The sequence below is a fragment of the Balaenoptera musculus genome, chromosome 14 (genome assembly GCF_009873245.2).
Source record: "Balaenoptera musculus isolate JJ_BM4_2016_0621 chromosome 14, mBalMus1.pri.v3, whole genome shotgun sequence".
Classification (NCBI taxonomy): domain Eukaryota; kingdom Metazoa; phylum Chordata; class Mammalia; order Artiodactyla; family Balaenopteridae; genus Balaenoptera; species Balaenoptera musculus.
In genome coordinates, this window is record NC_045798.1 from 1,935,912 (window position 1) to 1,961,944 (window position 26,033).

Here is a 26,033-nt window from a genome sequence, read left to right on the forward strand (position 1 = left end):
TTTTTAATGAGTATAGGAGTCCAGTTAGCAAGTTGTTTTCTTTCACCGCCTTGAAGATTTTGAAGATAAATTTTCAAAGTCTTTTTTTTTTTTTTAAGTCAGCTGTCTAATTGTAGCTTTTAAGATATTTGATTTTTAGTCTTTTGGGTTTATCAGTTTTACTTTCATGTTTCCAAATGTAGTTTTCTTTTTATTTATCATGTTTCTTATAAGGCTTCTTGAATCTTCGGGTTGATGTTTTCTGGCAGTGTTGGGAAAATCTTGGCTGTTTTCTCTTCATAAATCACCTTTGCTCCATTTTCTGTCATTTTTGTTTTGAGACTTGAATTATATGTGTTTTAGACCTGTTCACTGTGTCCTTTACACCTCTTGCCCTCTGTTCTCTATTCTCCATTATTCTGTCTTGCTATATTTTATTTTGAAATCTTTCCAATTTGTCTCCTGACCTCTCTTAAGCTATTACCTTTCAGATCAGGGAATCTCTCTTCACCCATGGAGTTATTTTTGATTAAAATAGTTTTCAGTCCTAGAATTTCATTGGGCTCCTTTTTCTCGTGTCCTGTTTCCTGATAAAATTCTCACTGTTGTGTTTTACCTCTTTGCACATAATTATTTTAATGTCTGTGTCTGATTAACTCTGTTAAGACAGCTCTGTCATTTTTCTTGGGTGTTATTTTGTCTTTCTTTTCCTGGTTATTTTTGATTGAGAACTGGGCTTGGTATATGAAGGCTGTGGCCATAGTATGAGTCCTAGGATAGTATTTTCTTTTTTTTGAATTTTTGAATTTTATTTTATTGATGTTTTTATACAGCAGGTTATTATTAGTTATCCATTTTATACATATTAGTGTATACATGTCAATCCCAATCTCCCAATTCATCCCACCACCACCCCACCCCACACCACCCCCATCCCTTTCCCCCCTTGGTGTCCATACGTTTGTTCCCTGCATCTGTGTCTCTAATTCTGCCCTGCAAACCGGTTCATCTGTACCATTTTTCTAGGTTCCACATGCATGCGTTAACATACGATATTTGTTTTTCTCTTTCTGACTTATTTCACTCTGTATGACAGTCCCTAGATCCATCCACATCTCTACAAATGACCCAATTTTGTTCGTTTTTATGGCTAATATTCCATTGTATATATGTACCACATCTTCTTTATCCATTCGTCTGTTGATGGGCATTTAGGTTGCTTCCATGACCTGGCTATTGTAAATAGTGCTGCAATGAACATTGTGGTGCATGTGTCTTTTTGAATTATGGTTTTCTCTGGGTATATGCCCAGTAGTGGGATTGCTGCGTCATATGGTTATTCTGTTTTTAGTTTTTTAAGGAACCTCCATACTGTTCTCCACAGTGGCTGTTTCAATTTACATTCCCACCAACAGTGCAAGAGGGTAGTCTCGTATTGCTATAAACTTCCCTCTTAGAACTGCTTTTGCTGCACCCCATAGGTTTTGGATCGTCGTGTTTTTGTTGTCATTTGTCTCAAGGTATTTTTTGATTTCCTCCTCTATTTCTTCAGTGATCTCTTGGTTATTTAGTAACGTATTGTTTAGCCTCCATGTGTTTGTGTTTCTTACGTTTGTTTCCCTGTAATTGGTTTCTAATCTCATAGCATTGTGGTCAGAAAAGATGCTTGATATGATTTCAATTTTCTTAAATTTACTGAGGCTTGATTTGTGACCCAAGATGTGATCTATCCTGAAGAATCTTCTATGTGCACTTGAGAAGAAAGTGTAATCTGCTGTTTTTGGATGGAATGTCCCATAAACATCAATTAAATCTATCTGGTCTATTGTGTCATCTAAAGCTTGTGTTTCCCCATTAATTTTCTGTCTGGATGATCTGTCCATTGGTGTAAATGAGGTGCTAAAGTCTCCCACTATTATTGTATTACTGTCGATTTCCTCTTTTATAGCTGTTAGCAGTTGCCTTATGTATTGAGGTGCTCCTATGTTGGGTGCATATACATTTATAATTGTTATATCTTCTCCTTGGATTGATCCCTTGATCATTATGTAGTGTCCTTCCTTGTCTCTTGTAACATTCTTTATTTTAAAGTCCACTTTATCTGATATGAGCATTGCTACTCCAGCTTTCTTTTGATTTCCATTTGCATGGAATATCTTTTTCCACCCCCTCACTTTCAGTCTGTATGTATCCCTAGGTCTGAAGTGGGTGTCTTGTAGACAGCATATATATGGGTCTTGTTTTTGTATCCATTCAGCGAGCCTGTGTCTTTTGGTTGGAGGATTTAATCCATTCACGTTTAAGGTAATTATTGATATGTATGTTCCTATTACCATTTTCTTAATTGTTTTGGGTTTGTTTTTGTAGGTCCTTTTCTTTTGTGTTTCCCACTTAGAGAAGTTCCTTTAGCATTTGTTGTAGAGCTGGTTTGGTGGTGCTGAATTCTCTTAGCTTTTGCTTGTCTGTAAAGCTTTTGATTTCTCCATCAAATCTGAATGAGATCCTTGCCAGGTAGAGTAATCTTGGTTGTAGGTTCTTCCCTTTCATCACTTTAAGTATATCATGCCACTCCCTTCTGGCTTGTCGAGTTTCTTCTGAGAAATCAGCTGTTAACCTTATGGGAGTTCCCTTGTATGTTATTTGTCATTTTTCCCTTGTTGCTTTCAATAATTTTTTTTGTCTTTGATTTTTGTTAATTTGATTACTATGTGTCTCGGCATCTTTCTCCTTGAGTTTTTCCTGCCTGGGACTCTCTGCGCTTCCTGAACTTGGGTGGCTATTTCCTTTCCCATGTTAAGGAAGTTTTCTAGTATAATCTCTTCACATATTTTCTGGGGTCCTCTCTCTCTCTCTTCTCCTTCTGGGACCCCTATAATGTGAATGTTGTTGTGTTTAATGTTGTCCCAGAGGTCTCTTAGGCTGTCTTCATTTCTTTTCATTCTTTTTTCTTTATTCTGTTCCGTGGCAGTGAATTCCACCATTCTGTCTTCCAGGTCACTTACCCGTTCTTCTGCCTCAGTCATTCTGCTATTGATTCCTTCTAGTGTATTTTTCATTTCAGTTATTGTATTGTTCATCTCTGTCTGTTTGTTCTTTAATTCTTCTAGGTCTTTGTTAAACATTTCTTGCATCTTCTCGATCTTTACCTCCATTCTTTTTCCGAGATCCTGGATCATCTTCACTGTCATTATTCTGAATTCTTTCTCTGGAAGGTTACCTATCTCCACCTCATTTAGTTGTTTTTCTGGGATTTTATCTTGTTCCTTCATCTGGTACATACCCCTCTGCCTCTTCATCTTGTCTGTCTTTCTGTGAATGTGGTTTTTGTTCCACAGGCTGCAGGATTGTAGTTCTTCTTGCTGCTGCTGTCTGCCCTCTGGTGGATGAGGCTATCTAAGAGACTTGTGCAAGTTTCCTGATGGGAGGGACTGGTGGTGGGTAGAGCTGGGTGTTGCTCTCGGTACTATTTTCTTTTGTAAGAGATGATTTTTAAACATTTCTGGTGGTTGGCCGTGGGCACCAGCTTTCTGGACCTGCCTCCCTTTCTCCAGGGTGTGGTCTTCAACTTCAGCTCAGCTTTTTCTTAGCTTCTCAAGGCCTCGGCTGCCTCTGGGTTCAAGCAGCTCCAATCGCTGGGCTCATTTCTCTGGGTTTCCTTCTTTTGAATCTTCTTTCCTGCCTTTATAGGTGTATGACGTCCAGCTCTTCTGATTGTTCTCAGCAGGAGGACTGATAGGAATGACCTAGTCCACTGGAAGAGGAAGTTCCCAATATTTTGCCCTTCTTTTCAGTGATTTGAAATCCTGCCTTTTTCAAATATAACCTCATGGTCAGCTTCTGTAGCTTGAAGGGTTAAGTGTGGTAACGCCTCTTGTATTTCTCTGATTAATGCTTGAGCCCCTGTGCACCTGTGTTAGCAGGAAGGTCCAGTAGTTCCGTCCTGAGTGACCCCCAACCCTGGGGCTTTCTTATCCAGAGAGGTGAGCCCTGCTTTGGAATGTCCCCCTGCACTCTCAGTCCTCAGTTGTGTGTCTGCGGCTGGTCAGCGTCCCCGGCTGTCCCCTGACTCTGGTGCATCGTGTCCTCAGCTGTGTAGACCCCGCACAGACCCTCCTGCTCCACGTGCACTTCCCCTTGGACCCCTTCCCCGACCCTCCTTCCCCACACGTGGTGGCGGGGCCTCTGGGGGTGTGAGTTCAGCCTTCCCCAGTGCAGGAACCTGCGTTCCCGCCAGGAGCCCGCTTTGATGAGAGAGGACAGCAGGAAAGAAATCAAACACGTGGAGGCTTTTTTTCTCCCAGAATATGGTTAAATTTCTGCTTTCCTTTTTCAGGTCTAGGTGTTAGCACTGGGTTCAGGGAACTATTTCATCAGTTAATTGGTGTAAACCAGGTGTCCTCAAACTTAGGTGTGCATCAGAGCCGCCTGGAGGGCTTGTGAAGTCGTGGTCCTGGCCCGTCCAGTGATGTTTCCTGTGAGTAGGTCAGGAGTGGAGTCCAAGAATTTGCATTTCTACTAAACGCACACCTGATAACGGAAGCTGCTGGTCCAGGACCCACACTTTGAGAACCACTGGGGTGATCAGTAGTTTTTCTCAAGAAACAAACAAACTTGACTATTTACCAAGAATATTGTTCTGTTTAGGTTTGTTGAACATTGATGTTGGATATTATAACTCACGTCTTTTTTTTTTTTTAATTTTGTAGAAATAAAAGAAGAACTTGAAGATCTGAACAAAGAAATCAAGAAAACTGCTAATAAAATTCGGACCAAGTTAAAATGTGAGTGTAAAGTTTTGATTACATGTAATCACTGATGGTGGGAATGTGGGTAATTCTTATTTTCTTCTTTATAACTTTTTATTCTTTTACATTTTCAAAAGTTAAGATTGTGACCACTTTAAAATAAATTGTATGTACTTGGAACAGTAAGTCTTGTTTAAGTTCCTCATTATTCTAGAATTCTTAAACGAGGAGCTAAACCTAAGTGCTGTTAACCCTTAAATTTCAGAGTGAAGCACTAATTCGTGCCCAACAGTAGTAGTAAGCACGTGCTTATAAATTGTTAATCTGTTATATTTTATGACATTTGGGGCTAAACTGCAGATATTTGAGAAGGCAACTAGCCTTTGACATGAGTTGCCAGGTGCTTCTTGAATGCCCTTGTACTCGGTGAGCTCCTTTGAACCTTTCCGTACAGTTCATCTCGGCTGAAGGTGCCGGGTGGAGGTTCACAGCTTCCCTGTGGGACCGAAACAGATGTGGGTTTTCTCCGTGTGGTAGAAAGACACACTGTATTTAATTTTTACAAAATAACATTCAAATCAAGAATATTTCTGAAGATCAAAAGGAACCTTTATTAAGGAGAATTTCAGACGTATGTCGGAGGAGGGGGTCACCACCACAAGCCCCATGTCCACGCCCTTGAGCTCTGCAGGTCCCAGCGGCCCTCACCCAGCCCAGCTGGTTTCACAACCGATCCCAGACATCTGGGTCTTCATCAGCATATAGTTTTCGGTGTGTATTTCTAAGAGAAGGATTTTTCTCCCCCAAATACAACTATAATACTACTATTATATCTAAGTCACATTAATTACTATTATTTATTATAAAATATCCAGTCAGAATTCATACTTCCCCAATGATCTTTTTATTTTTTTATTTATTTTTTAATAGTTTGTTTGAATTGGGTTCCTTATTTGGACCATATCCTGTGATTGGTTGATATGTCACTTAAGGTTTTTTCACATCAGATTCTCCTTCCATCTTTTTCCCCCCAACACTTTTTTCTTTTGGTTGGAGAAGCCAGGACATTAGTCTGTCAGAAGTTGCCATGTTGCAGAGTTTTGCTGATTTCACCCCTTTAATGTCACTTAACAGGTTCCGCTGTGCTCTGTATTTCCTGTGGATTGACAGTTAAATTCTCCAAACTTGATCAGATTCATGTTGCCTGCTTTGAAATGTGAAGCTGTAACATCTGGTTTTATTTTGTGCTATCATCAGCAACTGACAATTACCAAAACTCATAAATTTACTAGGAGTTGAAAAGATAAGAAAATACATTTGAGGTTAGGCTTGAAAACCTTTCATTTTTTAGTTGAAAAGATAACTCTTTCCTGCTTGTTTCTAGCTATTGAACAAAGTTTTGATCAGGATGAGAGTGGGGACCGAACGTCAGTGGATCTTCGGATACGAAGAACCCAGGTGTGATTATTAAATACACACTTGTCTAGACTGAAGCAATGCTGAAGAATAGGTCTTTTTACGTCTTTCAAATTCAAAATAATTTCATCTTTACCATCACATTAATTCTTTCAGCATTTCTGCATAAAAAAGGCATCGTATTTATAGACTCCCTCTCTAGATTATGAAGAAAAAAAGTGTATTCAGCCGAACAGCAGAATTCTGTTCTGAAGAGCAAAGAATTATCACAATCATTTTAGTGTTCATGGTAAAATCCTCACCTTTTATAGGTTTATGGTGCAGCAAAGTGGAATTTAGTTCACTTAACTCTACTTGACAAACGGAGATTATGTGTTCAGGCTCTGGGGACAGCTTGTCTGGGTGCCAACCTGACCCAGTCAGCCTGTAACTATGGGCTAATTGACTTCTTGAAATGATGGTTTCACTTCTATAGAATGAGGGATAGTAATAGTATAGTAGGGTTACTGTGAAAATCAAATAAGATGATGCATGTAAAGTTCTTAGCATAGGTTCTGTTATACAGTAAGTTGCTATTAATCTTATTTTCCATTTGAAGGAGTAAGTGGCATATTAGTTTGAATTTCTATAATGTAATGTTTTTATATATCACTCTTAATAGAAGAAATGACCGATGTATACTGATCTATTTTTTTTTTATGTTAAAAGCATTCAGTGCTATCTCGAAAGTTTGTGGAAGTTATGACAGAGTATAATGAAGCACAGACTCTATTTCGGGAGCGAAGCAAAGGCCGGATACAGCGTCAGCTAGAAATAAGTGAGTCAGTGAACAAGCTATTTTTGTTAAAAACATATTTTTCTTCCTTAGGGTCTGACATGAAAGTATGTAACTTCAAAAAAGTAATTCCATCTCTGTTTTGGTCAATATTGTAAGCCTAAAGTGCTTTCATAGCTTCCTATTCATTGAATCAACCAACCTATTATTTATTTAAATCCTTCAGAAAGTTCTAGGTGAGTGGACTTCAGATTACTTGTAGAGCATTAATGAGACCTGGAAGACTCTCAACCGTCATTTCTTCATGTATTTTTTGTGTCCCCCAACCCTTCCTGCCCCGTCTCGGGGGACAGTTCCCTGTGAGTCTCGCGGCTCTGCATGTCTGGTGAGCAGACACTCACTGCCTTCTTGCTCCAGGCTTTCTCTCGCGGGTGTCTGTCTAACAGGCAGCCTTAGAAGATGGAGCTCATGGTTCCCTCTGGGCGGAAGGCAGTTTGCTTGCTGAATAAAGGTCAGGCAGCTTTGCTTACTCCCCACTGTGGAAGATCAGGGTTCCTCAGCTGTGACACAAGCCCCCTGTGGGTGCACCTTCCACTGGGGCTGCTCTGCGTCTCCCACGGGCTTGGGGAGGGTGGAGCAGCCGTAAACGTGAACCTCATTAAATGACATTTTAGGACCTCCCTGGTGGCGCAGTGGTTAAGAATCTGCCAGTGTAGGGGGCACGGGTTCGAGCCCTGGTCCGGGAAGATCCCACATGCCGTGGAGCAGCTAAGCCCGTGCACCACAACTACTGAGCCTGCGTGCCGCAACTACTGAGCCCGCACGCCTTCTCACCGCGATGGGAAGCCCGCGCACCGCAACAAAGAGTGGCCCCTGCTCGCTGCAACTAGAGAAAGCCCACACGCAGCAATGAAGACCCAACGCAGCCCCCCAAAATAAATAAATAAATAAATAATGACATTTTAACATCTTTATTGAGATATAGTTGATGTACCATTTGAATGATACTCAAAGTGTACAGTCCAGTGGTTTTTAGTATGTTAGCACAATCAATTTTAGACCATTTTAATCACTCCAAAAGGAAACTTGGTACCCATTGTTGGGCACTTCCCATTTCTCCCCTGAGCCCTAGGCTACCGCCAGTTTATTCTCCTGTCTCTGTAATTTTGCCCATTTTGAGCATCCATATGAATGGAATCGTACAACATATAGTCTCTTGTGACTGGTCTCTTTCACTTAGCACAGTTTTTTCAAGGTTCAACCATACTGCAGCAAACACCAGTGTTTTATCCCTTTTTTACGGCTGCATCACGTTCCATTGTGTGGATGGACTACATTAACATTGTTTATCCATCCATGAGGTGATGGACATTTGGGTTGTTTCCACTTTTTGGTGATTATGAATAATGCTGCTGTGAACATTCACATTAAATGGTATTTTAATTATTATGATGTTTCAATTGGGTTTTTCCAAAATTCTGTGAACCTGTTCATAGACAGCATTAATACATTTAACTCAAGGAAAAAGTATTAACGTCCAAACTACAGAAAGTATTAGAGCCTCTGATGCTAATTTTGCAGTCTTTATTATGTCCATTTAACATATGCTGGATCTAGTTTACCCCCTTTTCCTATAAGCCAGAGTTAAACTTTTAGGAAAACTGATACGCCAAAATGTATTATCAGTTTCGTTTTTATAGTTGTTCCTTATTCAGACTAAAATTGGATTTTATTAGCCATTCCAATTATAAGATTTTTCATGAGTGTTTTCCAGTTCTTCCTACTTCTTAGGCTTATGTTAATTTCTCTCATCGTTAATATTTGCCTAAGAAAATACATTGGAAAGGTTAGAAAAACGTTGGTTGAAAATATTAACAACTCAGATTTTAGTTGCTAACTTATGGGTGCAAAAGTCATTTTTAAACATTGCTGCATTCTGAATGGAGTTTTTAATTGTTAATATTTTAGCTGGAAAAACTACCACTGATGATGAACTAGAAGAGATGCTGGAAAGTGGGAATCCCTCCATTTTCACGTCGGACGTGAGTACGCAGGTGGCTCTGTGCCCTTGCGTGTTTGTATACATACAGATGTTTTTTTTTTTTCTTTAACTTCCAGAGCAATCGTAAGTTCATCAGTATTTCTCTTCTGTTTTTGTCTTTCAAAGATTATATCAGATTCACAGATTACTAGACAGGCTCTCAATGAAATTGAGTCACGTCATAAAGACATTATGAAGCTGGAGACCAGCATCCGAGAGCTGCATGAGATGTTCATGGACATGGCCATGTTCGTTGAGACTCAGGTAATCACACACATCTTTACTTCTCCGAGATAGAGAGCTGTTTTCTGTAAAATCTTATATTTGATTCCAGTATACCTGAGAAAGCCATTATTCTGGATGCAGCCTTGTAATTCAAAAGGTGTAGTGTTATTGCCACGTGAGACTGAAATGCTGTAGACAGCTTCAACTTTCAACAGTGGGGGACTGGTTTACTTAAGTTATGTATGGTGTGTCCATAGGACAGCCTGTTGGGCAACCATAGGCAACATCGACTTTGTTCATGGAGGACTTTTAATGAAATATACACACGTTATGTGCCAGAATTTCAAGTTGACATAAGAGGGAGATACTAAACCTTACACGTGTACGTATAAATGTGAATATGTATACAACACACGCCCTTATACTCCTGTGTGTATGTATATATGGCATGAACTCAGCTGCATGAAACAGTACTCACAGAAGGAAAGAAATATACCAAGCAGTATAATAACAGTGGGACTATGGGAATTTTAGTCTTCTTCTCTAAAATATATGTATTTTCAAGTTTTCTGTAAGGACCATATACTAGAGTAACAATTGGGAGAAACGTATGAAAGAATAAGTCCCAAAGGGGATACACCGTGACGTAACTAGAAGCTTATACTTGCTCCGCGGTGTCTAGTACCACCGGCACGGGGTGACGGGGGTGTGAGGAGACCCTGTGAGGAACCGAGGAAGTTAATACAGTTTTTTAAAAACAGAAAGTTCAGCGTAAAACACAAGCCGGTGGTCGCGGTTAGGTGTGTGGCTGTGCTTGCGCTTCCTCTCGTGATGCTGCACAAGGTCCTCCGTGACTTTGCAAGCGCGCGAGGCTCGCCCTCGGCCACTCACTGATCGGTGGGCCGTTGAGTTCAGCTGACCGCCCCGTGAAGGGGGAGCATTCGCACCAAGTCACCTTAGGAGTCACGTCACACTCAGGTCCTCGCTCCCACGGAGGCTGGTTTCAGGATCTCTTGTGTCCTCTAAGAAGGTTCGGGTCTGACTGGCCTATTTCTCATTGCCTGGGTTCCGTGAGGATCACTAGGAAACCCACCCAGGTGCCGATCCGTCCTCCACGTCGCCTCTGACATTTGAAGAACACTGTTTAGTTTGCGGAACCTTGTCGTAAAGATGTGTGCAGAGCTGAGGTGCGGTGCATTTGCGGTGCAGGGTGGGGACGGGGCAAGCTCACCCCTTCTGACGGGAGGGCCCGTGCCGCTCACGGTGCAGGGTGGGGACGGGGCAAGCTCACCCCTTCTGACGGGAGGGCCCGTGCCGCTCACGGTGCAGGGTGGGGACGGGGCGAGCTCACCCCTCTGACGGGAGGGCCCGTGCCGCTCACGGTGCAGGGTGGGGACGGGGCAAGCTCACCCCCTCTGACGGGAGGGCCCGTGCCGCTCACGGTGCAGGGCGGGGACGGGGCAAGCTCACCCCTTCTGACGGGAGGGCCCGTGCCGCTCACGGTGCAGGGTGGGGACGGGGCAAGCTCACCCCTCTGACGGGAGGGCCCGTGCCGCTCACGGTGCAGGGTGGGGACGGGGCAAGCTCACCCCTCTGACGGGAGGGCCCGTGCCGCTCACGGTGCAGGGTGGGGGCGGGGCAAGCTCACCCCTCTGACGGGAGGGCCCGTGCCGCTCACGGTGCAGGGCGGGGACGGGGCAAGCTCACCCCTCTGACGGGAGGGCCCGTGCTGCTCACGGTGCAGGGCGGGGACGGGGCAAGTTCACCCCTTCTGACGGGAGGGCCCGTGCCGCTCACGGTGCAGGGTGGGGACGGGGCAAGCTCACCCCTCCGACGGGAGGGCCCGTGCCGCTCACGGTGCAGGGTGGGGACGGGGCAAGCTCACCCCTCTGACGGGAGGGCCCGTGCCGCTCACGGTGCAGGGTGGGGACGGGGCAAGCTCACCCCTCTGACGGGAGGGCCCGTGCCGCTCACGGTGCAGGGTGGGGACGGGGCAAGCTCACCCCTCTGACGGGAGGGCCCGTGCCGCTCACGGTGCAGGGTGGGGACGGGGCAAGCTCACCCCTTCTGACGGGAGGGCCCGTGCCGCTCACGGTGCAGGGTGGGGACGGGGCAAGCTCACCCCTTCTGACGGGAGGGCCCGTGCCGCTCACGGTGCAGGGTGGGGACGGGGCAAGCTCACCCCTCTGACGGGAGGGCCCGTGCCGCTCACGGTGCAGGGTGGGGACGGGGCAAGCTCACCCCTCTGACGGGAGGGCCCGTGCCGCTCACGGTGCAGGGGGGGGACGGGGCAAGCTCACCCCTCTGACGGGAGGGCCCGTGCCGCTCACGGTGCAGGGTGGGGACGGGGCAAGTTCCCCCCTCTGACGGGAGGGCCCGTGCCGCTCACGGTGCAGAAGGGGACGGGGCAAGCTCACCCCTTCTGACGGGAGGGCCCGTGCCGCTCACGGTGCAGGGTGGGGACGGGGCAAGTTCACCCCTCTGACGGGAGGGCCCGTGCCGCTCACGGTGCAGGGTGGGGACGGGGCAAGGTCACCCCTCTGACGGGAGGGCCCGTGCCGCTCACGGTGCAGGGTGGGGACGGGGCAAGCTCACCCCTTCTGACGGGAGGGCCCGTGCCGCTCACGGTGCAGGGTGGGGACGGGGCAAGCTCACCCCTTCTGACGGGAGGGCCCGTGCCGCTCACGGTGCAGGGTGGGGACGGGGCAAGCTCACCCCTCTGACGGGAGGGCCCGTGCCGCTCACGGTGCAGGGTGGGGACGGGGCAAGTTCACCCCTTCTGACGGGAGGGCCCGTGCCGCTCACGGTGCAGGGTGGGGACGGGGCAAGCTCACCCCTCTGACGGGAGGGCCCGTGCCGCTCACGGTGCAGGGTGGGGACGGGGCAAGCTCACCCCTCTGACGGGAGGGCCCGTGCCGCTCACGGTGCAGGGTGGGGACGGGGCAAGCTCACCCCTTCTGACGGGAGGGCCCGTGCCGCTCACGGTGCAGGGTGGGGACGGGGCAAGCTCACCCCTTCTGACGGGAGGGCCCGTGCCGCTCACGGTGCAGGGTGGGGACGGGGCAAGCTCACCCCTCTGACGGGAGGGCCCGTGCCGCTCACGGTGCAGGGTGGGGACGGGGCAAGCTCACCCCTCTGACGGGAGGGCCCGTGCCGCTCACGGTGCAGGGCGGGGACGGGGCAAGCTCACCCCTCTGACGGGAGGGCCCGTGCCGCTCACGGTGCAGGGCGGGGACGGGGCAAGCTCACCCCTCTGACGGGAGGGCCCGTGCCGCTCACGGTGCAGGGCGGGGACGGGGCAAGCTCACCCCTCTGACGGGAGGGCCCGTGCCGCTCACGGTGCAGGGCGGGGACGGGGCAAGCTCACCCCTCTGACGGGAGGGCCCGTGCCGCTCACGGTGCAGGGTGGGGACGGGGCAAGCTCACCCCTCTGACGGGAGGGCCCGTGCCGCTCACGGTGCAGGGTGGGGACGGGGCAAGCTCACCCCTCTGACGGGAGGGCCCGTGCCGCTCACGGTGCAGGGTGGGGACGGGGCAAGCTCACCCCTTCTGACGGGAGGGCCCGTGCCGCTCACGGTGCAGGGTGGGGACGGGGCAAGCTCACCCCTTCTGACGGGAGGGCCCGTGCCGCTCACGGTGCAGGGTGGGGACGGGGCAAGCTCACCCCTCTGACGGGAGGGCCCGTGCCGCTCACGGTGCAGGGTGGGGACGGGGCAAGCTCACCCCTCTGACGGGAGGGCCCGTGCCGCTCACGGTGCAGGGTGGGGACGGGGCAAGCTCACCCCTCTGACGGGAGGGCCCGTGCCGCTCACGGTGCAGGGTGGGGACGGGGCAAGCTCACCCCTCTGACGGGAGGGCCCGTGCCGCTCACGGTGCAGGGGGGGGACGGGGCGAGCTCACCCCTCTGACGGGAGGGCCCGTGCCGCTCACGGTGCAGGGTGGGGACGGGGCAAGCTCACCCCTCTGACGGGAGGGCCCGTGCCGCTCACGGTGCAGGGTGGGGACGGGGCGAGCTCACCCCTCTGACGGGAGGGCCCGTGCCGCTCACGGTGCAGGGTGGGGACGGGGCAAGCTCACCCCTCTGACGGGAGGGCCCGTGCCGCTCACGGTGCAGGGCGGGGACGGGGCAAGCTCACCCCTCTGACGGGAGGGCCCGTGCCGCTCACGGTGCAGGGCGGGGACGGGGCAAGCTCACCCCTCTGACGGGAGGGCCCGTGCCGCTCACGGTGCAGGGTGGGGACGGGGCAAGCTCACCCCTCTGACGGGAGGGCCCGTGCCGCTCACGGTGCAGGGTGGGGACGGGGCAAGCTCACCCCTCTGACGGGAGGGCCCGTGCCGCTCACGGTGCAGGGTGGGGACGGGGCAAGTTCACCCCTCTGACGGGAGGGCCCGTGCCGCTCACGGTGCAGAGGGGGACGGGGCAAGCTCACCCCTTCTGACGGGAGGGCCCGTGCCGCTCACGGTGCAGGGTGGGGACGGGGCAAGTTCACCCCTCTGACGGGAGGGCCCGTGCCGCTCACGGTGCAGGGTGGGGACGGGGCAAGTTCACCCCTCTGACGGGAGGGCCCGTGCCGCTCACGGTGCAGGGTGGGGACGGGGCAAGCTCACCCCTTCTGACGGGAGGGCCCGTGCCGCTCACGGTGCAGGGTGGGGACGGGGCAAGCTCACCCCTCTGACGGGAGGGCCCGTGCCGCTCACGGTGCAGGGTGGGGACGGGGCAAGCTCACCCCTCTGACGGGAGGGCCCGTGCCGCTCACGGTGCAGGGTGGGGACGGGGCAAGCTCACCCCTTCTGACGGGAGGGCCCGTGCCGCTCACGGTGCAGGGTGGGGACGGGGCAAGCTCACCCCTCTGACGGGAGGGCCCGTGCCGCTCACGGTGCAGGGTGGGGACGGGGCAAGCTCACCCCTCTGACGGGAGGGCCCGTGCCGCTCACGGTGCAGGGTGGGGACGGGGCAAGCTCACCCCTTCTGACGGGAGGGCCCGTGCCGCTCACGGTGCAGGGCGGGGACGGGGCAAGCTCACCCCTTCTGACGGGAGGGCCCGTGCCGCTCACGGTGCAGGGTGGGGACGGGGCAAGCTCACCCCTTCTGACGGGAGGGCCCGTGCCGCTCACGGTGCAGGGTGGGGACGGGGCAAGCTCACCCCTCTGACGGGAGGGCCCGTGCCGCTCACGGTGCAGGGTGGGGACGGGGCAAGCTCACCCCTCTGACGGGAGGGCCCGTGCCGCTCACGGTGCAGGGTGGGGACGGGGCAAGCTCACCCCTCTGACGGGAGGGCCCGTGCCGCTCACGGTGCAGGGTGGGGACGGGGCAAGCTCACCCCTCTGACGGGAGGGCCCGTGCCGCTCACGGTGCAGGGTGGGGACGGGGCAAGCTCACCCCTCTGACGGGAGGGCCCGTGCCGCTCACGGTGCAGGGCGGGGACGGGGCAAGCTCACCCCTCTGACGGGAGGGCCCGTGCCGCTCACGGTGCAGGGCGGGGACGGGGCAAGCTCACCCCTCTGACGGGAGGGCCCGTGCCGCTCACGGTGCAGGGCTGGGGACGGGGCAAGCTCACCCCTCTGGCGGGAGGGCCCGTGCCGCTCACGGTGCAGGGCGGGGACGGGGCAAGCTCACCCCTCTCACGGGAGGGCCCGTGCCGCTCACGGTGCAGGGTGGGGACGGGGCAAGCTCACCCCTCTGACGGGAGGGCCCGTGCCGCTCACGGTGCAGGGTGGGGACGGGGCAAGCTCACCCCTCTGACGGGAGGGCCCGTGCCGCTCACGGTGCAGGGTGGGGACGGGGCAAGCTCACCCCTCTGACGGGAGGGCCCGTGCCGCTCACGGTGCAGGGTGGGGACGGGGCAAGCTCACCCCTCTGACGGGAGGGCCCGTGCCGCTCACGGTGCAGGGCGGGGACGGGGCAAGCTCACCCCTCTGACGGGAGGGCCCGTGCCGCTCACGGTGCAGGGTGGGGACGGGGCAAGCTCACCCCTCTGACGGGAGGGCCCGTGCCGCTCACGGTGCAGGGTGGGGACGGGGCAAGCTCACCCCTCTGACGGGAGGGCCCGTGCCGCTCACGGTGCAGGGTGGGGACGGGGCAAGCTCACCCCTCTGACGGGAGGGCCCGTGCCGCTCACGGTGCAGGGTGGGGACGGGGCAAGCTCACCCCTCTGACGGGAGGGCCCGTGCCGCTCACGGTGCAGGGTGGGGACGGGGCGAAGCTCACCCCTCTGACGGGAGGGCCCGTGCCGCTCACGGTGCAGAAGGGGGACGGGGCGAGCTCACCCCTCTGACGGGAGGGCCCGTGCCGCTCACGGTGCAGGGTGGGGACGGGGCAAGCTCACCCCTCTGACGGGAGGGCCCGTGCCGCTCACGGTGCAGGGTGGGGACGGGGCAAGCTCACCCCTCTGACGGGAGGGCCCGTGCCGCTCACGGTGCAGGGTGGGGACGGGGCAAGCTCACCCCTCTGACGGGAGGGCCCGTGCCGCTCACGGTGCAGGGTGGGGACGGGGCAAGCTCACCCCTCTGACGGGAGGGCCCGTGCCGCTCACGGTGCAGGGTGGGGACGGGGCAAGCTCACCCCTCTGACGGGAGGGCCCGTGCCGCTCACGGTGCAGGGTGGGGACGGGGCAAGCTCACCCCTCTGACGGGAGGGCCCGTGCCGCTCACGGTGCAGGGTGGGGACGGGGCAAGTTCACCCCTCTGACGGGAGGGCCCGTGCCGCTCACGGTGCAGGGTGGGGACGGGGCAAGCTCACCCCTCTGACGGGAGGGCCCGTGCCGCTCACGGTGCAGGGTGGGGACGGGGCAAGTTCACCCCTCTGACGGGAGGGCCCGTGCCGCTCACGGTGCAGGGTGGGGACGGGGCAAGTTCACCCCTCTGACGGGAGGGCCCGTGCCGCTCACGGTGCAGGGTGGGGACGGGGCAAGTTCACCCCTCTGACGGGAGGGCCCGTGCCGCTCACGGTGCAGGGTGGGGACGGGGCAAGCTCACCCCTCTGACGGGAGGGCCCGTGCCGCTCACGGTGCAGGGTGGGGACGGGGCAAGCTCACCCCTTCTGACGGGAGGGCCCGTGCCGCTCACGGTGCAGGGCGGGGACGGGGCAAGCTCACCCCTCTGACGGGAGGGCCCGTGCCGCTCACGGTGCAGGGTGGGGACGGGGCGAGCTCACCCCTCTGACGGGAGGGCCCGTGCCGCTCACGGTGCAGGGTGGGGACGGGGCAAGCTCACCCCTCTGACGGGAGGGCCCGTGCCGCTCACGGTGCAGGGTGGGGTCGGGGCAAGCTCACCCCTCTGACGGGAGGGCCCGTGCCGCTCACGGTGCAGGGTGGGGACGGGGCAAGCTCACCCCTCTGACGGGAGGGCCCGTGCCGCTCACGGTGCAGGGTGGGGACGGGGCAAGCTCACCCCTTCTGACGGGAGGGCCCGTGCCGCTCACGGTGCAGGGTGGGGACGGGGCGAGCTCACCCCTCTGACGGGAGGGCCCGTGCCGCTCACGGTGCAGGGTGGGGACGGGGCAAGCTCACCCCTCTGACGGGAGGGCCCGTGCCGCTCACGGTGCAGGGTGGGGACGGGGCGAGCTCACCCCTCTGACGGGAGGGCCCGTGCCGCTCACGGTGCAGGGTGGGGACGGGGCAAGCTCACCCCTCTGACGGGAGGGCCCGTGCCGCTCACGGTGCAGGGTGGGGACGGGGCGAGCTCACCCCCTCTGACGGGAGGGCCCGTGCCGCTCACGGTGCAGGGTGGGGACGGGGCAAGCTCACCCCTCTGACGGGAGGGCCCGTGCCGCTCACGGTGCAGGGTGGGGACGGGGCGAGCTCACCCCCTCTGACGGGAGGGCCCGTGCCGCTCACGGTGCAGGGTGGGGACGGGGCAAGCTCACCCCTCTGACGGGAGGGCCCGTGCCGCTCACGGTGCAGGGTGGGGACGGGGCAAGCTCACCCCCTCTGACGGGAGGGCCCGTGCCGCTCACGGTGCAGGGTGGGGACGGGGCAAGCTCACCCCTTCTGACGGGAGGGCCCGTGCCGCTCACGGTGCAGGGTGGGGACGGGGCGAGCTCACCCCTCTGACGGGAGGGCCCGTGCCGCTCACGGTGCAGGGCGGGGACGGGGCGAGCTCACCCCCTCTGACGGGAGGGCCCGTGCCGCTCACGGTGCAGGGTGGGGACGGGGCAAGCTCACCCCTTCTGACGGGAGGGCCCGTGCCGCTCACGGTGCAGGGGGGGGACGGGGCAAGTTCACCCCTCTGACGGGAGGGCCCGTGCCGCTCACGGTGCAGGGTGGGGACGGGGCAAGCTCACCCCTCTGACGGGAGGGCCCGTGCCGCTCACGGTGCAGGGCTGGGGACGGGGCAAGCTCACCCCTCTGACGGGAGGGCCCGTGCCGCTCACGGTGCAGGGTGGGGACGGGGCGAGCTCACCCCTCTGACGGGAGGGCCCGTGCCGCTCACGGTGCAGGGCGGGGACGGGGCAAGCTCACCCCTCTGACGGGAGGGCCCGTGCCGCTCACGGTGCAGGGTGGGGACGGGGCAAGCTCACCCCTCTGACGGGAGGGCCCGTGCCGCTCACGGTGCAGGGTGGGGACGGGGCGAGCTCACCCCTCTGACGGGAGGGCCCGTGCCGCTCACGGTGCAGGGTGGGGACGGGGCAAGTTCCCCCCTTCTGACGGGAGGGCCCGTGCCGCTCACGGTGCAGGGTGGGGACGGGGCAAGTTCACCCCTCTGACGGGAGGGCCCGTGCCGCTCACGGTGCAGGGTGGGGACGGGGCAAGCTCACCCCTCTGACGGGAGGGCCCGTGCCGCTCACGGTGCAGGGTGGGGACGGGGCGAGCTCACCCCTCTGACGGGAGGGCCCGTGCCGCTCACGGTGCAGGGTGGGGACGGGGCAAGCTCACCCCTCTGACGGGAGGGCCCGTGCCGCTCACGGTGCAGGGTGGGGACGGGGCGAGCTCACCCCTCTGACGGGAGGGCCCGTGCCGCTCACGGTGCAGGGTGGGGACGGGGCAAGCTCACCCCTTCTGACGGGAGGGCCCGTGCCGCTCACGGTGCAGGGTGGGGACGGGGCAAGCTCACCCCTCTGACGGGAGGGCCCGTGCCGCTCACGGTGCAGGGCGGGGACGGGGCGAGCTCACCCCCTCTGACGGGAGGGCCCGTGCCGCTCACGGTGCAGGGTGGGGACGGGGCAAGCTCACCCCTTCTGACGGGAGGGCCCGTGCCGCTCACGGTGCAGGGTGGGGACGGGGCAAGTTCACCCCTCTGACGGGAGGGCCCGTGCCGCTCACGGTGCAGGGTGGGGACGGGGCAAGCTCACCCCTCTGACGGGAGGGCCCGTGCCGCTCACGGTGCAGGGCGGGGACGGGGCAAGCTCACCCCTCTGACGGGAGGGCCCGTGCCGCTCACGGTGCAGGGTGGGGACGGGGCAAGCTCACCCCTCTGACGGGAGGGCCCGTGCCGCTCACGGTGCAGGGTGGGGACGGGGCAAGCTCACCCCTCTGACGGGAGGGCCCGTGCCGCTCACGGTGCAGGGTGGGGACGGGGCAAGCTCCCCCCTCTGACGGGAGGGCCCGTGCCGCTCACGGTGCAGGGTGGGGACGGGGCAAGTTCACCCCCTCTGACGGGAGGGTCCGTGCCGCTCACGGTGCAGGGTGGGGACGGGGCAAGCTCACCCCCTCTGACGGGAGGGCCCGTGCCGCTCACGGTGCAGGGTGGGGACGGGGCAAGCTCACCCCTCTGACGGGAGGGCCCGTGCCGCTCACGGTGCAGGGTGGGGACGGGGCGAGCTCACCCCTCTGACGGGAGGGCCCGTGCCGCTCACGGTGCAGGGGGGGGACGGGGCGAGCTCACCCCTCTGACGGGAGGGCCCGTGCCGCTCACGGTGCAGGGCGGGGACGGGGCGAGCTCACCCCTCTGACGGGAGGGCCCGTGCCGCTCACGGTGCAGGGTGGGGACGGGGCGAGCTCACCCCTATGACGGGAGGGCCCGTGCCGCTCACGGTGCAGGGTGGGGACGGGGCGAGCTCACCCCTCTGACGGGAGGGCCCGTGCCGCTCACGGTGCAGGGTGGGGACGGGGCGAGCTCACCCCTCTGACGGGAGGGCCCGTGCCGCTCACGGTGCAGGGTGGGGACGGGGCGAGCTCACCCCCTCTGACGGGAGGGCCCGTGCCGCTCACGGTGCAGGGTGGGGACGGGGCAAGCTCACCCCTCTGACGGGAGGGCCCGTGCCGCTCACGGTGCAGGGTGGGGACGGGGCAAGCTCACCCCTCTGACGGGAGGGCCCGTGCCGCTCACGGTGCAGGGTGGGGACGGGGCAAGCTCACCCCTCTGACGGGAGGGCCCGTGCCGCTCACGGTGCAGGGTGGGGACGGGGCAAGCTCACCCCTCTGACGGGAGGGCCCGTGCCGCTCACGGTGCAGGGTGGGGACGGGGCGAGCTCACCCCTCTGACGGGAGGGCCCGTGCCGCTCACGGTGCAGGGTGGGGACGGGGCGAGCTCACCCCTCTGACGGGAGGGCCCGTGCCGCTCACGGTGCAGGGTGGGGACGGGGCGAGCTCACCCCTCTGACGGGAGGGCCCGTGCCGCTCACGGTGCAGGGTGGGGACGGGGCAAGTTCACCCCTTCTGACGGGAGGGCCCGTGCCGCTCACGGTGCAGGGTGGGGACGGGGCAAGCTCACTCCTCTGACGGGAGGGCCCGTGCCGCTCACGGTGCAGGGCGGGGACGGGGCGAGCTCACCCCTCTGACGGGAGGGCCCGTGCCGCTCACGGTGCAGGGTGGGGACGGGGCAAGCTCACTCCTCTGACGGGAGGGCCCGTGCCGCTCACGGTGCAGGGCGGGGACGGGGCGAGCTCACCCCTCTGACGGGAGGGCCCGTGCCGCTCACGGTGCAGGAGGCGCGAGCTGGGGGTCTGGCTGCTCCCAGCTTCCTCTTTTCAGGAAGGAAACCAGTTAGACAACAAGAACAGTCAGTGATTAGTTTTGTTATTACTGGAGATTTTAGAGTGCCTTGGACTTTTAGTTAGGGTTGTTCTATGCCAGATGTATGAATCGCCATTAGAAAAATCGATGTATTCTTAGCTTTGTTCCATTGCTTCCTTTTAGAAGTCTGTTAGTGCTGCATTATATTGGCTCGTCTAATTCAACATATATGTTTAGTCAAAACTTACTAGTAAGTTTAAATGTGTGAATGAGTAAGTTAATTGTACGTCATTCTTCAATGCTTTACCCCACTCACTGCTACAGATTACGTCTGCTGGTGGACAGAAGACCAGGTAATGTGTTTTGTCACCTAACATTTCACTGGATTCACCTCACTTTACGTTTTTGCTCATTAATTTAGTCAACGTAGTGGCCAACGTAAGCTATTTCTGGTTTACTGTATTTTGAAGAAATTGCAGCAATTTTCTACCCATTAGAAAAGATGCCATTGTTTGCCCACCGTATGTATGTGCCTAATAGTAAACATTCGCTTAGCCTAAAGCTAGCCGCCTCCCGTTCACTGCACCCATCTTTAAAGAGTGGTCTCATGTTAAAGCATATCTCAGAGTGTACGTGATATGCCTTCAGTTATCAGCGTTGTTGCCCATCCCATTTAGTTCTTTTTATAATGCAAGTTAGCTTTTGATTATTCTGTATATTGTACATTTATAATTGGTCTCGTCTTTTTGTAAGTGTGAAAAAAAATTCTGTGTCCATTACATGCACATTATGTTCCTGTGGAAACTTTACTGCTGCTCTGTGGCTGTCTTAAGATACACAATTAAGTCATTTGGAAGTACCTTCTAAGTTTGAAACTTTCTGTTTTAAGGGTGAAATGATCAACAACATAGAAAAAAACGTTATGAATGCCACAGACTATGTAGAACATGCTAAAGAAGAAACGAAAAAAGCTATTAAATATCAAAGCAAAGCAAGAAGGGTGAGTTTGGCCTTGAAGAATTAAAGTGCGTTTTTCTCTGGGTTTGGTTTTGAGTGTGCATACATTGATGCAAGCCTACTTAAGAGGTATTCCAAGAAATGTAAACTTCTTACATTAATGTTTCATTTGAAAACTGAAGTAATTCTTTTTGCTAAAACTTTTGAAGTTTATCAGATAAGTTATGTTGACTGTGAACCCTGTTGGTTTTAAGTAATGAAAACCCTTTGCAGCCAAAGTCGGTCTCTCTGCTTTTCTCAGTTGCACGGGTTCCAATTCCAGAGTTCTCTGTTTCTCGGGTCATTATTTGGAGGGACATAACAAAACTCATGGGACTGGAAGTTCTAAAAACCATTGGTTACACATTTTATGCAGTGAACACTTTATTCTTTGTTTACGTTATTTGCTAATCCGTTGGTTTGGAGGAAAGAAGAGAATTATTTGAGACCGTGGACCTAAGATGTTATGTAGCACTCGCACTGAAGCTTTGTAAACGAGTTTTAGTATCTTTATCTGAATCTTAACGTGTGTCGTGTGTGAGTGAAAGCTCTTCTAAGAGAACAGCGAAACTACAGAATTAAGTTCTGATTCAGGGACTGGAAAACTGTGTGTCTCATTGTGTGACCTCACCCATTACTTCCTGGTCCCTTTCTCTCCAGTGTGGAAAGGAGCAACACGGAGCACCAAACCCGTGCTTTCAGGGCCTGTCACCCTCCCACCTGCTGGAAGACGGCTGTTGGGTTTACGATGCCTTTCTCAGTGCCAGTCAGGGGGAGGTTTCCAATGTGACGGCAAAAAAGGGAGTTTCAAAAACTCCTTGTAAAGAGGGAGTTTCAAAACGTTCAGGAAAGATAGTCAGATTCTGAGCACGGATTCACTCGTAACAATGGCCCATGGACGTTCTCAAATAAGATGCATGTCTGGGCTTTAATGTCAGCCTGCAAAGCATCTCACCCTGCTTTTTCTTGGGAATATCTGAGTGTTAATTATCTTTGAGACGTAAGACATGGTTTCTTACATAATTCTGTGTTACCACCTTTTGAAATATTGAGCTTTAAAGTAAAGCAAGAGGGAAGAGATATGGGAACATACGTATATGTGTAACTGATTCACTTTGTTATAAAGCAGAAACTAAAACACCATTGTAAAGCAATTATACTCCAATAAAGATGTTTAAAAAAAATAAAGTGAGGTGACGAGGTCCGCGTGTGAGGTGCTTTGGCTGGTCCAGGCACGAAATGGACTTTCACTTAAAAAAAATCGTTAAAAAAGGGCAGTTCCCTTCCTTTCTCCATGACCTAAACAGCACGTCAGTCCAGCGAAATTTTCCGTGAGAAGTTCCCTGGTTTCACAGAGATAAAAGGTGGTCGGGGGGTGCATCTTATCCTGCACCGGCAGAGCCAGCCTCGTTCTGGCAGGTGGCTGGGAGCGGTGCGTTACCCGGAGTGGCCACTGGTCGGAACGTGATGTTTGTTTCAAAAATCATCACCATCTCTCCGACTCCCCCTGGCATCTGAAACCACACGCAGCTTGTTCAGCGTCTCCCTCTGCTGGTCGGTGCGTGGTTGTGGAGATGTTGGCCGTCCCTCCCCTCTCCTGGGGTCCTGGTTCCATTCCCGGGGCAGCTGAGTTAGCCCCTGAGAGACCAGACGGCACTAGTGGAGTGTGGTTTGTTTTATACGGTGTGGCAGGGCCAGTGAAGGACTTAAGGGCCAGTAACAAACAGACAAGAAAGGAAAGAGTGTAGCGGCTTAATACACAGGTAACTGATGTCTGGGTCCACTGACCCGGCTACGTAGCTCTGTATACGTGAAAACAAATCAGCTGTGTGTCTCACTCCATCAGACATTTACCAAAAGAATGTGGTCCTGCAGCTTTCTCGTTGATGAAACCTAATATTTCAAGTTCTATAACAGTTTATCTCCAAGTACTCTGACCTCATTAAATTAAAAACCCCTCTTTATGAGAACTGAAAGTTGTCAAGCAGAATTAATCGATGTCCCATAACTTAGATTTTAAAACGAATTCCGATAGATTCTTTGATTTTAAATGAATGATGTCTTCTAACACGGCGGTGTGGAATTAACCACAATATAATCGGCTTGCTTTTCTTTGACAGAAAAAGTGGATAATTGTTGCCGTGTCACTGGTTCTGGTGGCTGTGATTGCGCTAATTATTGGTTTATCAGTTGGCAAATGATGCGGTGGATTACGTCAGCGTGCATGCCTCTCTGCCGGCGCGGCAGTAAGTAACTAATCAACTAATCTGCTTACTCACTCGCCCAATTAGCTAATAGTGGTGCTTGCCCAATTAAAAAATACTGGAAAGCAATAAAAGGCTGCCAGTGGAGCGTTTGCCTGACTTCTGTGCTGAGAGCAAGCTGAGGCTGGGCGGCCGTTCATTGCTAAACCAGGGTCGCCTCCCTGTTGGTTTCGAAGCCTCGGCTGGGTTCGCCTCTGTTACTAAATGTGACGGCGCGGGCGGCAGCCCCTGACTCTCCAGTCTTCGGTTTTTGGTCCAGGAGGATGCCCTCTTCTTAAAGGAGCCCTTCATTAGTGGAATAACCTTAGCAGTGAGGATGACTTCTCAATTAAAAAACTAAAATGTAATGTGTAATTTCTCTCTTAAGTTTTAACTCTTCAATAAGTGCAACAGCCGAAAGTTGCTGTGTGAACTCTATTTATTTGCTCATCATTTTACTGTGGAATTAGAGGGAATGGAACGAGAGCTGTGAAGAACGCTCTGGAATTAAAAGACTTCGTCTCACTTGTTTCCATTTGTCAGCGTCTAGTTTGTTTTAAATGTGACCGCATTAAAGAGAAGACTTGTGCTGAGTGAGCGTGCCTGTTAATTCTTAACTAAAGGATTTGGAATACAAAAGATATTCAGTTCTTTATTTAGAGTATCTTTATTTTTGTTTATGAGAATCACCCCTCTCCAAACTTCAGTAGATTTTGTGTTTTTCCCCCGTTGTTTTTTATGCATTTGGAATCATCCTTCTTGCGTTAACTCTTAAGTTAGAATGCTGCCTGGTGTATTAAATTTGGACATACCAGTTATTTATATTAAAACGTTTGTTTGGCATGATCATTGTGATTAAAATTATATCTAAAAAAAAAATTATATCTAGATTGTGACAAGCAGTCATTGATGAATTCATTATTTTATCGTGAAAGCAGCTGCTGGCTTGGTAGACACTTGGCACTTCCTTACAGAGAAGGCGAGGAGTTTCCCGACGTGAGCGTCTGTGCGCTGAGGACCCACCACAGGCGAGGGTCTCGTGCAGTTCCGTCCCAGCGTCACATAGCCACCACCTTGCACTCGAGGTAGTTCCCGTTAGAAGCTCTGGGATGTTGCCTTTGTTAGCGATCCATTGTTGCGGAGGCAGAAGGAAGGAAGGAAGGAAGGAAGGCAGGCAGGAAGGAAGGAAGGAAGGAAGGCAGGAAGGAAGGAAGGAAGGAAGGAAGGCAGGCAGGCAGGAAGGAAGGAAGGAAGGAAGGCGGAAGGAAGGAAGGAAGGAAAGAAGGAAGGAAGGAAGGAAGGAAAGAAGGAAGGAAGGAAGGAGGAAGGAAGGAAGGAAGGAAGGAGGGAAGGAAGGAAGGAAGGAAGGCGGAAGGAAGGAAGGAAGGAAGGCGGAAGGAAGGAAGGAAGGAAGGAGGGAAGGAAGGCGGAAGGAAGGAAGGAGGGAAGGAAGGAAGGCGGGAAGGAAGGAAGGAAGGAAGGAGGGAAGGAAGGAAGGAAGGAAGGAGGGAAGGAAGGAAGGCGGAAGGAAGGAAGGAAGGAAGGAAGGAAGGAAGGAAGGCAGGAAGGAAGGAAGGAAGGAAGGCAGAAGGAAGGAAGGCAGGAAGGAAGGAAGGAAGGAAGGCGGAAGGAAGGAAGGAAGGAGGGAAGGAAGGCAGGAAGGAAGGAAGGCAGGCAGGCAGGAAGGAAGGAAGGAAGGCAGGAAGGAAGGAAGGAAGGAAGGCGGAAGGAAGGAAGGAAGGAAGGCAGGAAGGAAGGAAGGAAGGAGGGAAGGAAGGAAGGCAGGAAGGAAGGAAGGAAGGAAGGAAAGAAGGAAGGAAGGTGGAAGGCAGGAAGGAAGGAAAGAAGGAAGGAAGGCGGAAGGAAGGAAGGAAGGCAGGAAGGAAGGAAGGAAGGCAGGAAGGAAGGAAGGCAGGAAGGCAGGAAGGAAGGAAGGCAGGAAGGAAGGAAGGAAGGCGGAAGGAAGGAAGGAAGGCGGAAGGAAGGAAGGAAGGAAGGCAGGAAGGAAGGAAGGAAGGCAGGAAGGAAGGAAGGAAGGAAGGCGGAAGGAAGGAAGGAAGGCGGAAGGAAGGAAGGAAGGAAGGAAGGAAGGAAGGCGGAAGGAAGGCAGGAAGGAAGGCGGAAGGAAGGAAGGAAGGCAGGAAGGAAGGAAGGAAGGCAGGAAGGAAGGAAGGAAGGAAGGCGGAAGGAAGGCAGGAAGGAGGAAGGAAGGAAGGCGGAAGGAAGGCAGGAAGGAAGGCAGGAAGGAAGGCGGAAGGAAGGCTCCCCTTTTCCTCAGGCAGGAGGTTATGTATCCTTCCGTGCTTTCCTATTACGTCTGCTGAAAAAGTGGTATATGTGATTTTCCTTCATTAATGATAATGGTATTTAAAAACTATTTTTATAACTTTTTATGAACTATGTATTTTCTTAGCTTTTCCTAGTGGCCATCACATGGCTAGTTGGATGTGCTTCCACTAAAGGTAAACTTAATTTTAGATTGGATGCGTAGATCGACGGCAGGCTCCTCCCCAGCAGGGTTCCCTGGGAGCCCTGGGCTTGCTCTGTGCCCTGGGCCTGGCCGGCCGGTGGTGTACTTTTGTGCCTTTAAGCACAAATGAACACAAAACAATGCTTACTAATAAGAAACACATCAGAGAGCACACCAGCAGGTTTTTTTTTTTTTAATACAAATGCAGTGGTTGGTGTCTTTAATTATATACTTTTGAAAAACTATTCTTT

At 54.1% G+C, this 26,033-nt stretch overlaps 1 protein-coding gene across 2 annotated transcripts in view; it reads left to right on the plus strand.

The window, feature by feature from the left end:
• The window catches only part of STX2 (syntaxin 2), a 49,059-nt gene that overhangs the window by 19,345 nt on the left and 3,681 nt on the right, over positions 1-26,033 (plus strand). Inside the window, exons 4-10 of one of the 2 annotated variants that reach the window (XM_036823487.1) lie at positions 4,686-4,760; positions 6,109-6,182; positions 6,849-6,957; positions 8,884-8,957; positions 9,083-9,220; positions 20,963-21,073; positions 23,190-23,315. In XM_036823487.1, the coding sequence (XP_036679382.1) occupies positions 4,686-4,760; positions 6,109-6,182; positions 6,849-6,957; positions 8,884-8,957; positions 9,083-9,220; positions 20,963-21,073; positions 23,190-23,270 (662 nt within the window). In that variant the 3' untranslated portion in view covers positions 23,271-23,315. The remainder of the gene's footprint in view (positions 1-4,685; positions 4,761-6,108; positions 6,183-6,848; positions 6,958-8,883; positions 8,958-9,082; positions 9,221-20,962; positions 21,074-23,189; positions 23,316-26,033) is intronic. The other variant, XM_036823488.1, reaches the window with a different exon arrangement.